Source organism: Lepidothrix coronata, unplaced genomic scaffold (assembly GCF_001604755.1).
Source record: "Lepidothrix coronata isolate B3197 unplaced genomic scaffold, Lepidothrix_coronata-1.0 Scaffold176, whole genome shotgun sequence".
In the NCBI taxonomy this organism is placed as follows: Eukaryota; Metazoa; Chordata; class Aves; order Passeriformes; family Pipridae; genus Lepidothrix; species Lepidothrix coronata.
Genome location: NW_016690356.1, coordinates 1,380,665 through 1,398,132, shown reverse-complemented (window position 1 = coordinate 1,398,132; position 17,468 = coordinate 1,380,665). Strand labels below are relative to the sequence as shown.

Here is a 17,468-nt window from a genome sequence, read left to right as displayed (position 1 = left end):
TTGATGTGTGCAAGATTAAGAAAGGATTTATAATCTTGCTCCTCACTACGGCTAAAGGGTGCAAAGCTAATGAAAAGAGCTTTCAGAGACCTTTGCAGGCACTTAAATCACAAATAAAAACCTAGACTTTTTCAGGAAGTAGGTAAAGATACATTTAATCACAGGACAAAAGTGTTTCACTTAGTGTAACCATTATATTGATGACTAAAGTAAAGTAGTATTACAGGAAATTTAGAATAAAAAAAAAAAAAAGAGCTTTTATCAACTGCAAACACCATTATGAATGTTGGAAATGACTTACTTTTCAATGGGAAGGACGTGTGGCCCAGAAATGGAGTAACGATACAGAAAGGTGAGAAACTTCTTGAAAGCATCAAAGAAAGGCCAGTGGGAGAGCAGACAGATGCATTTGTTTGTCTGAACTGTTCTGCATGTGTCCGACTTGCCCTCAGCAGCAGCTGCCAAGCCCAGCTGAGATCTTTGTTTCTCTGTGAGGTTCTCTTCAGGATACAGCTCATAAAACTGAATAGCAGCACCATACACCTGCAAAAAACATCGTGGGGTTGAAGTCAGTAATTCGGCCTCGATCCTCAAAGCAACCCGACAAACCCCAAACAAGGAAATCAAGTCTGTGTTACTGCTTGAAAAGCTGAATTAATGCATCATCTTTGGAAGCAATTTATCCCAGAATATTCTTATGGCTGTGAAAATCCAGACTGTCTATTAATTATTTAAAACACTTAAAAGTCATATGAGAAAGAGTAATTTATGAAACTTTTTAAGGGAGAGAAAAATAATGATTATGGAGAGTACAACTACAGTCAACTGCTCCTACAATTGCCTTTAGAGCTATTTTAGAAATCCTTTACATGCAACTCAAAGCAGTATTCCCTGACATCCAATTTACTTTTTAGAACAAGTATGTACATGCAAGGTCGTTCCCATGCTTGCAATAAAAATAGAATACTTGTATGTATATGCAGTCAAATTTTATAGCTCTCTAGTTTCACAGGCTAACAGGACTGGAAAGCAAAGGAATACAGGTTTATGATCAACAGTCCAGCTCTGAAATAAATGCAAGTCACTCTTTACAGCAGCCTTTGAATTAAGCCCAAATGAACAGGTTTCAAGTTTGCCTCTGAAAATGTTCATTATCATAATCCTGAACAGATAAACAACCACATTTTTTTAATTGAATTATTAACTTCTTTTTTAAGCTTTCAAAGTACCTTTTCTGCAGAAGCTCCAGTTAGCACAAAGGTAGAAAAAACTGGGAGAGGGTATTTACTGTTTGATGGCCAACATTCAATGGTTGCACCCATAGGCAGACAAAAAAGAGGCACAGATTCTGGTAATGGGAATGATTCATAATCTTCTTCAGGATATCTGCATATTAAACCTAGAAAGGGAAGGTTTAAAGAGGCAGTTATGGAAGGAACAGCAGGAGGAGATTTGTAATAGCTCATTCCACAAAATATGCCTAGAAAATTCATACATGAGCCTACACTAACTTCAGAAGATCAGTAAAGTTGTAAATTAGGGAAGAGATGGAAAGGGAGATGCTGCCACAGCCTAAGGAGAAATCACCTAAATAAAGCCTTGGACTGAAATCCTACTTTCCATTCTAGGAACTATTAATAAGTACTTCATCTTTTTCTGTTTGCAGGCTTTGTGCATCTCAGCTGTTATATTGTAATATTTCACATTCATCATCAGCATGAGCAAAGATTTAAAATCCAGTTTAAAAAACGGTACCATGAATAATTGAGAAATAAGACTGAGGTTTTCAATTATGCCAACAAAAGTTCCCTGAGAAATATATATATATGTTAAATATTAGATTTTTTTTTTTAATATCAATAGAATCAATTAATTATACTGATCCACCTCAGCCAAGGATTCAGCTACTGTGCTGTGAGACCAGCGTGTTTACACTTCATTTTAAACCCAGCTGTAAAACATGCAGCTCTGAAGCAGAGGCTTTTAGCACTCAGGTCTTCAGTTACATCAGATGGCTGGAGCAACCCATCCTGTCTGATTGCCAGCCCAGGGGACTGCAAACTGAGAAGGGATAACTGCAGGAAAGGATTTGGGATTTCTCTGCATCAGAGAACAGCATCACTACACACTTTTCTAATATAAAGTGAAATGCTAATAAGCAATAAAAACTGGTAATCAAGAAGGGCAGTGGAGTTTCCCCCCAAACCAGAACCAAAATTCTGTGCAAGCCACCACAAGATGTGGGGCCTTTTAACATTTTTATTTATTTACAAATTTACTGCCCACCTTTTAGTACAACCTAAACTCCTGTTGTTTACAGAGAGCAGCATCTCAAAGGAATATAAGTGAATTAAAGCTTAAGTCTGAATCATGCTCATGACTTGCATGCCAAACAAAATCAGGGTTTAAAAAAAACCAAAAATGAAAACCCAACACGTTTCATCAGAGTCACAGCAAATCTAATTCTGTCTTATAAATAAAACAACAAAATAAACATGATGCACAATCCAAAAATACTTAAAGAGCTCAGTGCCACTGATGCTCAGGGCAGTGTGGAAGTCTACAGTATTCTTCAAAATGTTTCTTTAAGAAAGTGATCATGCAAATGCATCAAATAATTTTTGTGGTATTTTCTTCTGTGTGTATATATATATACACACACACATCCTTAAAAGACAGTTACCACTAAAAGAAAATTCTAAAATAAAATAGTCATGATACATAGTTCTAAGGCTTATTTTAGGACATTGTTTTAAAAGAATTCCTTAGGGAAAGATTCCCTTTTTGATAATGGCAAGACAGTGTCCAATAATTCTTCAGTACAAAATGTATCACATTACAAATGAGCCTTTACATCCTGAATTGAAGATAAGGAAAAGCTAAATAGTAGTTACATACCAGCTTTATATGATATGGTGTTGGTTTTTGCCACAGACTTTTTGTAACATAAATATACTGCTGAGCCCCACTGTAAAATAAAAAAAATTATTGGATTAAGTGATGAAATATAACAAAAGGACAAAATAGAAAAGAGTGGAGGAAAACCTCACACTGTTAATAATTTTAAGTTCTCAAATTCTGGACGTGAAAATAAAGAACATGGAAAGCCATGGGACAGAAAAGACCAGCACCCTCAGAGGGAACACAGAGGTAACAACTTCCATAAGACAGAACTTCCATAACCCAGACAATACACAGGGACTGGTAGAACTGAGAAATCCACTTGTTAATGCCTACAGGCATTTATTGAAAAACAAGCACAAATCAACTCCCAGGATCTTTTCAACATGATCCTACTTGCATTTGCAGTCAGCATCCTCATCAGCACACTGACTTCTGAGGACCCTACAAGTGCCAGGAAATGGAGCTGCAAATTTGACCAGGAGACACCTAAATACTGGGTTCTGCAAATCCAAGTGCTGTGACACCTGTGTATTAATTTAGCGGGTCAGGAACCATGTGAAGGGTTTAAACAGGTTTGCAGTCAACAGCTTCCAACATCACCTCACATGCAACTTTCTTCAAATAAGAAGTTGGTGAAACTACTGAGGAGATTAACATTTATAAAATAGCATTGTAGGTGATGGGAGAGTTTTAGAACAAAACAGAAACTATTTGTTAGATACAGAATTCCCATGACACCAGTAAAATCAGTGCCAGAAACAGCCACATCTGTAAAACCTCTGGTGACACAACAGGTTCTGAAGGACCAATCCAAAGCTGCTGAAGTCAGCATTTCCAAGTCAGCACTAAAAACATTTGCTCCAAGGCTTCCAAAAATACTTTGTTCCAAGCAGTAACGAAGGAATGTAATTCTCCACTCTTCCAGTATTTGCTTTATCTTTGGAGAGCACTTCTCGAAATTTTTCACCAGGTACTCCACGAGCTGCCACAAATACTCCTCAAACGTTACATCGCTGAGTACCAAGCGCCCGAAATGCAGATTTTGAATCTTACCATACTGTTATTAAGGTTCTTGTCAACCTTGCAGAAGGTGTGAGGGGGGGTCTCTCCCTTGCTGGGGATGATGATGCAGATGTCTGTGACAGCCAGCGCGTTCTGGGTCATGTTCTCGGCGGCCCTGCGGTAGGTGATGAACACGCGCTGGGACGAGGCACTGCCACTGATGTTGGCAGGACGACCATAGGGAGTGGTCTGGATTATTTCACAGCCTTGCTTCACCCTCTCTTTCCCATCATATAAAACCCTAGTTAAAATGGGATGGGAAAAAAGTCAGAAGGCACATTTTTAAAGCACTTCGAATACCAACACTACACTGAGAACCGTAACCAAGTAATACTAATTTAACAGCAGCTCTTACATCCTCTCTGAACATTTTTACAGATCACATTATATCAAACTGCATTGCAACAAAAAATCTTCATGACAAAATCATACTAGTTTTCCTCACATATAGTTGCTTTTAAGCATTCTGTTTACTGCAAAACAGTGTTATTTTCAGTACTACTAAAGATTCATTCCCTGATGCTAGGAATGTCATACAACTCCCCTCTCTGCACTCTGTATTAAATAGGTTAAGCATCTTATCCCAATCTAAGTATATACATTGAAAACTGTAAATGGCTTTGAAAACTCCAAAATATCAAGGATCACAGTTGTCATTAAAATCCACTCAGCACTCCTTTTCCATACCACACCAGGTTACCACGTTCTCAAGACAACAAATATCTTCCTGTTTAGAGCTTTGCCTTGTATTTAAAAAGTATGGCACTTCAAGAAACCTGCCTTATCTGCTCATTAGTCAAATAAAGCTGTGAAAAGCATCCACTGGAGCAGAAAAACCACTCACCCCAAATCAGTGAGTGGGGGCTTGTCCCTTCCCCGGCGATAACAAAGGTATATCTGCGGTCCTACGAGGCTGCCGTTGTTGAGATCTGCAGACAGGCCTGAGGGAGTGACATCTATGCACTTATATCCCTGGGGAACTTCCTCCCCCAGGGATTTATTAAGCACTGTTACATCTGTGATGGGTTCTTTTGGCTTAGCTATTTTATGGCAGGCGTCGTTGAAGTGGATTTCCTCCTCCAGTGGTTTGGAGATGTCTGTTAATCCTGCGACGACAAAGTAGTCGGCAACACGGGCCCCTTTGTCTTCCATCTTCCATCACAAGATGTTGTAACTGCTGAGAAAGAAAGGGATGCCAGTGTCTGTGAAGGCAATTAGAAGATATCAGAAGTAATAAAGTGATGTTTATTTTTAAAAACGCACAACAGAAGAATACAAAAGGAATAGATTCAGCGTCAGATCACGTAGCGGTTTTCATTTGTAATCACACCCTTTCCAATTTGGGATTCTGAGCCACAGTCTTGTGAGTTAATTGTTAAATCTTGGAATGGAAAACCAGAGTGGACTCTCTGTGTTAATTTACACACTGGAGTAGCTGAACAACAGGAACAGTAACATCAAAGTTCTGTGCAAAGTTTTGCAAACAGGTCACTACTGGGCCAAAAAGCAGTTCTTGTGTATTCTGCCTACAGTCTATTACTGCATTCAGCTCACCATGACAATGGATCTTCCAAGGCTTCATCTGCAACTAATTTCCTTCCTGAATATTAAACATATATGCAAAGGCTGTCTTGATTATTCTAAAGATATAATATTTGCAGCTGTCTCGCTCTGTAAGATTTTACATCAGATATCAAGGCCAGATCTTCACAGAGTATTTTTTCAGGCTATAAGTTGATACCATTTCATTTTACAGTGTTTTGGGACTCAGATCCTTGACAGGCACCTCATCCACAGCCAGGGACATACCAGCTTTTATACGAAACACTTAAACTGAGTCCACTTCAATAGAGCAGAGACCACTGTGAAACAAAAACATTCAAGACCACATGAAGTTTTTCGGAATGAGGAGGAATAGAGTCCTGCTGTTCCAGCCAAACTGTGTTGGGAAATTATATTCTTTGTTCCTGGAATGCATTGATAAAAGAATTCTTTACATATGAACTCTTCCTGTACAGTATTTTTTGCAGTGCTTGCTGCCAATGTTGTAAATTAACTTCAGCTCGGGATACACATCTGTGGTGGGATGAGAAGACAAGCAATGCATGGCACTACACGTCAGGAGATTCAGTTTTCTCTTTGTCAGAAGCTCTTGAATGCCTTTGCAAGCCACTTAAAATTCACGTTTTACTTATTTTACAGTTTGATTTTGCAAATAAAGAAAATGCTGTTTCATGGAGTATTGACAAATGAGCTAAAAATGTTTATCCAAGTCACTCATATGTGCTGGAATCTTGCTAAAGTAGCTTCAGGAAGTTTACTGTCATTGAGTTCCAGACTTTTTAAACCAGACAAGCTATTTAAGACTCCCTTTTGTTAAATTAATTTTGTTTGGGTGCAAAATTTTGTTGCAAGAGAAACTGTTACCATGCAGGAGTTTCAAGAGCTTGCTGACAGTCAGAAACTGCACAAACAGAATTTAAAACAGTTTGAGTGGTTGGTACAAGACTTCAGTTTTCATAGAACCTTTATTCCCTTTGCTTTATTTCCCTTTATTTTTTGGTCTAGGTAGCTGAGTATTAAGCTTTATCAAACTTCTTGGATTTTACCAACAACTTTTTGTTACAACAAAATAAATTTGGACATCTCTCACTGGTAATGAGGAAAATTATGTCATAAATTGATATTGAGCATGTGATCAAATTGTTTCAAGCTGCCCTCAGATTTCCAGCCCCAGTTCCTGCTCAAGGAGGAAGAATGTCAGGCTGTGCCTGATCACCCCTACCAAACTCATCAACCACTGCAAGAGAGGCAATTCCAGCTTCCTTCCTGCTCTTATTCTGTAGGTTGGTTGTGTTTTGCTGGACTGACTCATTCAACAAGTTTCTGAAGTTGCAAGGAAATGAGTAAAAGTTTTTAAGGTTATTTACGTCATTCAAGAAAATGCCAAGAAAATATCCCCCACATTATCTAACCTTTATTTCTTTCTATATGGTTAATAGGCAATATGGGACACTTCAGAACACGATTCCTGGGAAACAATCACCAATGTACAGCAGAGTAACCGTTTGAAAATAACTGCTCAGCTTGTGTTTGGAGAGAACAGAGAATGCAGTCACAAAACTAAGCTTAATTTAACCTAAATTCAGTTATTTCAGAAACATCTGGAATATGTTCCTCAGCATACATGAAAGTAATAACTACAAATTTAAACTCCTCCTTGAGTGATATATCCAAAGACACACAAATTCAGCCTCTGCATATGGTGCCTATTATCTCACTGTCCATCTGGCTTCAGGGAATCCACACAGGCTGGGAACAAATGCATAGAGAGAGGAAAGATACTTCACAAAGCATCTTTAAACCGACACAAGACCAAACATTGACATCTCTTAGGTAACAGGACTGAAGTTCTAACTAAAACATTAACAACTGAAACATTAACAATTCTCTGTAAAACGTAACCATGGTACACCACATTTTAGCTACCATAATATTAAGTTTTGTTCCTTTTCCCACCAGCATCATTTCACAAACCTACACTGATTTCTGGAGTGATTCACAATGCCTTTTAAGCTGAAATGAAACCAATATTTTAGTAATCAAAAATTCTACAAATGATGGCTGTTAAAATTGCAAGCAAGCCTTTTAACTCCAATGTATTAGCAGCCCTATTCCAGTTTAATCAGCCAAGACAGCATCACAAATAAACACAAAGACATATATATTATACTGAAGAATCACACTTATCTCACTATTCATTATTTCACACTAAGTTTATACCAAAAGTCTTAAATTCAAACATTCATTTATTCCCAAAAGCACTTTCAAGAAAAACTGGGACAAGCTCTGCTCATTTAGAGCCAGTTAAAATTAGAATCCCCTACATACAAACACCTGCTATCACACAAATTTGCTTCCTAAGGTTATAGCACATAAAAGACAAGTCAGCAAGACTTTCATAATTTAATGCAGATTTTACAGAAGGGAGGGGGGAAAAAAAGGCCTGGCTGATGATGCATCATCCCTTCAGATCTGCCCCATCCCTGGAAGTGTCCAAGGCCAGGTTGGACAGGGTTTGGAGCAACCTGGATTAGTGGAAGGTGTCCCTGCCCATGGCAGGGGGTGGAATGGGTGAGCTTTAAGGTCCCTTCCAACCCAAACCATTCTGGGATTCTATCAAGATTTTATCATCCTTCTCTTTTGATACAAAGGCTTGCAGCTAAAAATGGGATAAAATGCAGAAGATACACTGCAGGGGTATTTTATTTAAGCTGACTTAGACTTTACTGGAGCTGCCCTGATACCAAAATTTTCAACATCTGGTTAGTGGGAGAGCAGATTTATGCCAACTTCATGTTAGCAGACCCCAGAAAGGAGGTATATAACTGTGAGTTAACTCAGTGACAAACAATCATTCTGTGAAAAGCATTTCACATAAACTGATGAATCTGAATAATTTCTGGAGGAGCTTTAACCATGAAGGTATTTCAAAGCATGTTATACGCATCTCACAGTACAGCAAGTCAGCTTTGAAAAAAAACCCCAAAACAACCAAGCATAAAAACATGCAAGAAAAAGAAAACAGAAAAAGTCACAGTGCACAACAGCATTGCTTGAAGCAGCTGGTTCCAGAGGAAATTCAACATTTACACTTAGTGCCACACTGAGAAGCTTCAACTGCTTCTCTACACTTCAGTAAGCTGAGGATGAAAGGCTGCACTTTGAAGACAATGCCATGGGATCATAACCTCTCACAAAAGTCCCTAGAAACAAGTGCAATCCATGGTCTTTGAGCCATCTCATGATAATCATTTTTAATGGACTGCATATAATTAATACCACTATAAACTGAACATCAGAAGCATCAGTAAGAATCCAAACCTTGCAAGTAGCACAGTCACTTGTAAAAACATTATTAAACACACACACAGACTTTGCAGATCATGACTAGATAAATGTGGGAGAAGAGGGCTTTTTGCCATTTCTAAAAATATGGGAACAGAGGAAACAATCAGATAATCCTCCCACACAACCACAAACTATTAGCTTGATTACTCTGCTGAAAGACAAAGAGTAAACTGAGTTTCGTTGTTTATTCAAGTTAATTTTCCAATATCATTATATTTTTTCCACAAACATTTAGGGAATACTAATTAATAACTCTTGCTGCCTGTCACCAGTGTTGTAATTCAACCAGTGTCCAAGCTTTTTGAACAGATCACATTTCTCATTCAAATGCTCTAAGAGGAAAGCACACATCAGCTTTTCCCCACCACATGACCTGGTGTGGATGTGCAGCAGGAACAGGAGTGATGCTTCATGAAGCAGAATTTCCTACAGTTGCACTGCACTGTTTGCAAGGAAAAAAATACTGATTTAATTCCTACAACCTGCTCCTACCCACAGAATTTTGTAGAGGTAACTTGTAAGTGGCTGCAGACCAGAAGAACCGCTCCAGCCATTCCAGCTTCTTCCAAGAGCCAGCTTTCCCAGACAGCAGCAAGGACCATCTGACTCCATTAGAAGAGTTTTGCCAGTCCACCTCTGGCAGACAAATACAACTGCTTTGTAATCTTTTAATCTTCCTTGTCTTCATCCTCATTCCTTCCTGCATTTTTCTTTGAGACTATTAAATGGCTTATTAATTTGAGTTCCTTATTAGATCCATTTGCTGTTTAAAGCAGGTGACACTTTACTTTGTTAGCCTGACTCCAAAGACATGTTCCATTTGTAAACAAGGAATGAACATCTCCTAGAGCAGGTTGGAAACCAGTGCAGGGCTCTGCAACACACCTTTTTAATTAAGCTTTGAACTGTTTTAAAACATGGTGAATTTTTTTTTAAGTACTCATCACATAATCATATTCCAAGAACTTCCTTCCTTTGGAGGCACATGATAAGTAGATGAAGAGACACAAATTGGTGGCCAATTATTAAAAATTGTCAGTAATTTCTAAGAGTCCCCAGTAACTCAACTCATCCCATGGGTACTGTTGCATTACCCTGTTGAAGGATGCTGACAGGGACATGGCAGCTGGTCATGCAAGAGCAAAGTGAAGTTAACTGGACCAGGCAGTCCTGCTGTGGCTGCTCAGGACCATTTCTCAGCCATGACACAGCACAAATCACATGAGAGCTCAACAGCCTCAAGAACATGTGAATAACTGCAGTTACACAAGGAAAAAGCTTCGTGTTTCCAAAGCTGCCTGGCAAAAGTTATCAGACAAGCCTTTTTTCCCCAGCATTTCCTTCACAGCAAGCAAACAATCCTGGGAACAAAGCAGAAGCACCTCTAGTACCACAGGAATTCCCAAGTCACAATACAAGCCTTTTGACAACTCTAGCAGTGTGTTCCCTACCTTTTCATCAGGGCATTGCTTCTACACTTGGCCTCTCTTGCTGTCAGCCAGGCTTTAACATAGACTTCTTGTTAAAGTTTCATTCCCTATAGAAACAGTAAAAACAAGAATTAAACAATGCACACATTTGTTCAAACTTAAATTTCTGCACACTCCACTGCTCCAGTCACATGAAATGAACTCTGTGAATTGTTGTAGGACCCACCAGCTAAGATAAGGTTACATGTCACTTGACTATTAAAAAAGTACAAAACCAGACTTTAAACTTAAGAAACAAAATATCAAAAAATTTGATATTTTAAGAACGCAAACATTTGATGCTTTAAACCAAAATAAATCAAAGCACAGTTGAGCCAGCCCCTTCAAATGATCTCAACTCTTCCATTATTTTCTGACAATCGATATCTTCATGTCCATTCCCAGGACTCTGCCAGCCACCAAAGTGCTCTTTCAGCCCAACAACCTTCCCAAGTCTACTTCAAATCATTTTTCTTTGCAAGATTCTGATATTTAAGCAGATCCTTCTTACTCCACAATCAGCAATACACACATACTCTTCCATCCAGCCACCTTATTCCAACTCTGCTTCCAGTGGGTGACAGAGTCTCCTTGCTCTTTACTGTCACAGTCATCATTTCTCTTCAGCTCTGGTAAACACCAGCAGGGACACTTTCAAACACTGTGTGACCACAGACAGCCTGAGCTTGTGTTTTACACTGAGACATGGGTAAGCCCAGCAGTCTGTGCTACATTTAAGCATTTTGGAGCAGCAGTTTTCCACAGGGTTGAGGATACCACCTCACTGGAGACACTCGGAGACTCCAGGCTCCCAGAACAGCTCATCAGACTGTAGGCAAAAATACACTTTGTCTAAAGGAGGCTTCTCTTCACCAAGGCTTGGAGAACACTCTCAGAAGATTACCATGAGAAAACAAAGTGTAACATAAGCAGGGAAGGAACACATCTCAGGAGGGTTTATGCAAACCATGAAAGATTTGCTTCCATTCCTGAAGCGGGAAAAGCTGGGGAATTAGATTATCAGAACTGTAATTTTGGGATCACAAAGTTCAAGGTTCTGTTCATAACCCCAATGTACAGGACCTCTCTCAGACCACGCAGAACAATCAGCACTGGTAGTTCATCACTCCTACAGCCCTGAGAGCAAATCCAGCCCCAGTGCCAGGCTCTCTGACCCCCACAGCACCACAGACCAGCCCCAGTCACAGCCAGTTATTCTCCAGTTCTTGACTTGGAACATTTTCACACAAGGCTACAAAGAGAGCAGGCAGCAGTAGCACTACACAATTTCCCCCAATGGTCTGATCTGTAATATCAAGTTTCCAGGAGTGTCAGAAATTATAAATTTAGGGATCACCTGCAGATCTCAAGCACAGCTGCAAAAAGTCCAGGAATTCAGCAGCACTAACACATGAATAGTTTCCCCATGGACACTTAAAAAAACTCCTTTCCTAGTCACCTCTCTGGAAAGCCAACGAGAAGAACTAAATGCAATAAAAAGAAAAATATATTTATGCATCATAAGAAAGACAGTCAGACCTGCTCCCGGTGTACCTGCAACTCTATTTTGTATTACTTGCAGCTTGCAGAACATATTTACAACAAGTCTGTTGTTCTCCACCAATAAAGTAAAAGATCTACTTGTTCAAAACACAAGATGAAAAGGACCTACCCCAAAACATCAGAACTTCTCATAGCATTTTTATTTTTAGTAGGACATTGCCTGTACTTTTTCTTCCAGTTTCTTACTACTACAGCCACATGAATGACAGCAACAGAGAAAGTTGCTACAAACAGGGCTAAAGTGATCAGTGCATTACTTTTTAGAGCCTACTGCACAGATCTGCCCTCTGTGATGTCAGACAACACAATAATTAACAAGAGTCCACCAGCCTACAATAAGCTCCCTTTGATGCTGCATCAATTGTTATTAAAAAGTTAAAAAACAAACAAACAAAAAACCCACAGAAAACCAAGAAAAATCCCAAGATTCTTCTGCTCTGCATCACTGGACTGGAATTGCTACCCAGTGTTTTGCAGGCCCATTCACAATTATCTGTACCAACTCATGGTTAACAACCTCTGGTCCAAACAGCTGAGCAGATAATAAAGAGAGCTCAGGAAACTTGGCAACAAAGGGTCTCTAAGAGGTGCCCAGGACACAGAAAAGTGCTGCATAAAAGGGACAAAACACAAGACTGTGAGTTTGGGAGAAGAAAATAGGAATGTAGCCAAGAACTGAGGGACAAGCAGATTTGTTCAGCAATAGGAAGAGAGAAAAACTGGGCTTAAATGCAGAGGCTAATGTGGATTCAGTGGGATGACCACAGGCAGTGAGCAAGAACTGGACATGCAGAGCATCACAGCTTAGGTGAGGAAGCAGAATAAGTGGCAGTGAGAAGGCAGGGAGGAACAGACTTCACCCTGAGGAGAGAGCAGGCACATCCCACATCTCCTGCACTTTCCACCATCACTCACCAAGTCTTGCATGTGTTTGTCCTTCACTGCTCTTTGTAGTCTCAATAAAATCAAAGCATTTACTAAGAGGGTCTGACAAGGCACAGGCTGCTCTGGTGTTCATGACAGTTGTGCCACAGCAAAACCCCACGAAATTCAACCCTGCTTCCAAAAATTCAAGGAAGTGATGTTCAAGTATCCCACAAGATTCGTGACAGAGACAAATCAGTCTTAAAAGCTCCACTTTTCTTTCTAGATTACAGTATTTATGGCCAACAGGCACCACTAAAGAATGGAAAGGATTTCTGAAATACAACTGTGTTTATAGGGAGGGATGCAGAAAACAAATTGTAGCCAATGAGGGGGAGGAAGGCCAAAGCAAACACTATAAAATGTAAATATTACTTCATCCAAAGCACAGTTCAGGAGGGTGGTTGGTCCATGGTTTTTGCACAACTACTTATTATACGACAACTTTTTAAAAGGAGAGATCCCCCAAACACAATGTTCTGTTTTCCTTGGCACAGCAGATAAAGGCAAATGAAAGCAGCAAATCTTCCAATGTTGAGCTTCAAACCCAAAATCTGTAGCTGGAAATGTCAAAGTGCATCAACCAAGAGCGATAGAAGTGACCTGCTTTCACCCAGCCACGTTTGGGCACACATGCCAACCTCAGTTTTGTTCTGAAACCATTCTCTACCCAAATTAAATTCTGAAATTTATGGCATGCTGGAAGGAAAGACAGGTGGGAGTTGTTTCTAACACATTTTGCTATATTTAAGAACAGACCTTAATTGCGACTTAAAATGTTTTATGTGATTTTTTTTTGCCTTTGGTCAGCAAAAATGCCCTCTAAGATGAGAAAACTGGACAACTGGATGATGACAATTATAGACAGAGTGCCTGACATGCAAAGACAGCATCTGCTGGGCTGTAACTGCTCTCTGCAGATCATCTACACACCACTGGAAAGGTTTAATGGAGGGATAACACTCACTAATACCTCCCTCATCTACTAAATCTCTACATCCAGTTACCAAAATGTTCATCCACAGAAAAATAAGTGGGAAAGTACCACCAGCAGCTCAGCTACAAATATATCAACCACTATGTACTGCTGGGACAGTTTCCCTGCCAGCAAAATAAAGCAACATCAGGGTCTCCTCCCAAAAATCACAGCATTAGCTCAAGGGCAATGGCATGCCCAGGTAACCACTGCTGATCCTGATCTTGGAGGGTTAGGAATTCTGAGAATAATTCCCTAAGCCCACAAGCTTCTTCTGAAGCTCAAGACAAAACCAAAACTCAAGAGTTCAGCCCCCAAGGCCCTTCTCTGTGTTTGCATAAAGCCTGTACACCAACTGGGGGTTTCCTCTTGGGACTTTCTCATGTTCATATGTGTACATACAACTCATACATCACACTTACTGCCTGTCCATTTTTATTTCAGATTGCTAAACTGAAATTATTTGATTAGTTAGTATGAATGATTTTTAATGACCCAAATTAAAACAGTCAAAATTTACAGTAAATATTAAACAGGGAGGATATAATTGGCTAACTCACTTCTAACACTCCTCCTTACTCTTCTCCTATTTTTAGGCCATAGTTCCTCCTTTTTTCACTCTCCTCCTGTTATTACTTACTTCACTCTATTTCCGCCTTTACAGAACTGTTATTTAATACATCTACTAGAGAGATACATATTAGATATATGTAATCTATCCAATATTTTTATTTTTACCTTTGAAAAGGTAAAAATACACCATTTAAGAGTTGGGCCGGCCAACACTTTCTAAAGTCTTTCATTTCCACTTCTCAATTTCCTCCTGGTGCTGTTTCTGAGCTCTTTAGGGAACTACCAGTGACTAGTTCTGCATCACAGACTCTGTTGAAATGAGTGCCACAGCTCTCAGCAGCACTGCCCCACACAGCCTTCCCTGCGTGGTTTGATTTTTGACTCTGCAGTCTGTGGGGGCACTTTGTGAGCACAAATGCATCAGCAGCATATTTCCAGAGCAGTCTCCGACCAAACTTCCAGACCAGGCATAGACTAAACATGAAGGACCGCAGAAAATATCCAGGAATCATTATGCAACACAGGAAAGAACCTCATTCACTTCAAGTAATTGTTTGGTCAGTACCCGCTGTTATAAACAGCTGATTTTAAACAACAGCTGAACAGTGATGATGCACTCACTGTTTATACATATTCATCCCCTACCTGTTGGCTATCCCTCAATTAAAGCAAGGCACAACTGGCTTTAGCTTCCAGAGGATTTGCTGCTTTTAGTACAGAAAAAAAAAATAAATCGTTATTTGTGTCCACAGTAGCAAATGTTATTTAAAAGCAGAATTGATATATAAGGGAAGAGAGCCGGGGCCTTTCCTGTGCTCTTGCCCAGGACCGCCCAGTGAAGCTACAGCAGAAGGACAAGGGACAAGTGAACTCAGCCCTCCAAACCACTCCTGCACTGCTGTGTGAGGGAAAGCTCAACCCAAACTGTCTTCAAAAGGTCCTAAATTTTTACAGGTTTGGTTTTGGAGTGGAACTGCAAAGTGGGGAGGGAACATGCTGATTTGGGGGGTTATTCTGTTTGGTTTTTTTTACAAGAGTCATCATAACAACAATTTGAAATTTTAATACATTCCAGGGAACCTGATTAAAATATTAAAACAAACAAGAGAAACATACTGGAAACGCACCAAGCCACATAAATTGCATCATGTTTTGGTAAGGCATTTATATAGAAATTATTTGGGTGGGTTTTTTTGGTTCTTTCATTACTGGTATTATTCAGTATTACAGTTCTTTCCAGGAAGCTTCAGAACAAATACTTTAATTCTACAGGTACACGTGTATCAAAGCATTAACTACTGGAAGCCTCTGTCAGACTTGGAAACCACCAATACCCCAAACATTATGTTTGAACAAGGTGACAAGGTTATATTGACTTTTTCTTTTCAGTCCAACTTCAACCGGACAACATTTATCCTCCAACTTTTTGGTCGTGCCGACATTGCGTTTAAAAACTGAGGTCAAAGTTGAGTAAAGGACAACAAATGGAAAGAAGATTTTCTGCAAGTCTCCATTTTGGGAGATAAATTTAAGACTGAGAAAGGGTTTGACTAAGTACCTATTGCACTATTCCCATTCCTCAACCTGTCTGGGTTTGACCACGAAGCACAACTGTTCCTGCAGCCACTGTTATAAAAAGCATTTCAGCCAACTATGACTTGCAAAAGTCACTGCAACTCAGCTGCCGGGAAGCACGATGGAAATCAAAAAGGATGTTGAATATTTAAGTGACGCTGCAAATTTCTTTATCCAGTTTTCAAACCTCAAGGTTAACAAACCCCATTATCATTCAGCTTGGTCCAAGAACCATCTTCCTCTCTCAAGAGTCACAAGACAGTTTTCTGCAGCTATCACACACTACAGCAGGAATTAACCTAGAAATTAGTAAACACCTCAATACAAAATCCTGTAGATTAAAAACTGCCAGACTGGCTTCTGGCAGTGGTGGTGGCCCCAGTTCTGTTTTAAGAGTCACACAGAACAGTTGGACGAGTTACAACCTCGCTCCCTTTAGGACCAGCTGGCTCTGCTCTCTACTTTGCTACTTTCCCTTTCAAGCACAAATTCTAAATAGAACCAGGTTATTTACATTGTTCCTAACGCTTGACCTGCATCAGCTCCACTCACCTGAGCTCCATAGTGTGTGCCAGTCTGTGTCAATATTTGTGCTTTTACTAACTAATAATTAACTCTGGCTGTATTAACTAGATAATTGCTAATACTGCCATTAACACATATAGTAATTCCATTAAGCACCATACTGGTGTTATATCCTATAGAACAAGATACTCACCAGAAACACAGACCTACAACCACACTGCTACAAAAAATATGAAAACTCACACGTATGAAAATCCCTAATACTGGGAAAACATTAGGAAGCCCGTATTTCAAAAAAATAGTCTTTGTGCCTTTTATCTTACTGCTTGCAGAAACAGATCTTATCCTTTTGTGTTACTTTCTAATAAATTCACTGTTTAGAAAAGGCCATTGGGTAAAGCCTGTTCCAAAGGAGCAGAAGCCACTCATAACTTGAGGAAAGTACTCAACCAGCTGGACTCCAATGCTTCTACAAGTAAAACATGTACATCACAGAAGCTCTTAAGCCTGTAGAGAAGCTTAATGGTTTTTTTTGCTCTGCCTTTAGAGCTCCTTGCAATTTTCCCCTTCCCCAAAAGCTAACCACAAAAACTCTAATGCTCCATTTTTGTTAATGAAACAATCCCACTGCCAAGTCATGATTAACCCTAAAAAACTTGGCTAAATTCACCAGAGGTGCAGTTCTGCTTTAATGTTCACTTTAAGTGAACTCCTCAATACTCTCAAAGCAATATGGAAGTTTCAACAATACCCTAAATATATAAAATTTTTAACAAGATGAGAGAAGCAGGAGACTCTTACAAAGTAAGACTTGTCTGCTAGACACACAAACCAGAAATAATCCATTTACTCCCCTCGACCTTCCTTGGCTAGACTAACTCAATTAGTTTCCCTAAACCACCAGATACTTGCCAAGATTAAATATTTGGGTTTAATCATTCAGAAAGCGAAAGATTATGCACTGTAATGTAACACTTTTTACGGAA

General features: G+C 39.5%; 1 protein-coding gene across 9 annotated transcripts in view; it reads right to left on the bottom strand.

The window, feature by feature from the left end:
* DENND4A (DENN domain containing 4A) overlaps window positions 1–17,468 on the bottom strand; it is a 50,637-nt gene that overhangs the window by 32,113 nt on the left and 1,056 nt on the right. For 7 of the 9 annotated variants that reach the window (XM_017830229.1, XM_017830236.1, XM_017830232.1 and 4 more), the window contains exons 2-7: window positions 10,329–10,414; window positions 4,811–5,168; window positions 3,958–4,207; window positions 2,899–2,968; window positions 1,230–1,399; window positions 302–543 (exon numbers count right to left, since the gene is read on the bottom strand). In XM_017830229.1, coding sequence (XP_017685718.1) covers window positions 302–543; window positions 1,230–1,399; window positions 2,899–2,968; window positions 3,958–4,207; window positions 4,811–5,118 — 1,040 coding nt within the window. In that variant the 5' untranslated portion in view covers window positions 5,119–5,168; window positions 10,329–10,414. The remainder of the gene's footprint in view (window positions 1–301; window positions 544–1,229; window positions 1,400–2,898; window positions 2,969–3,957; window positions 4,208–4,810; window positions 5,169–10,328; window positions 10,415–17,468) is intronic. The other 2 variants (XM_017830231.1, XM_017830230.1) reach the window with 2 other exon arrangements.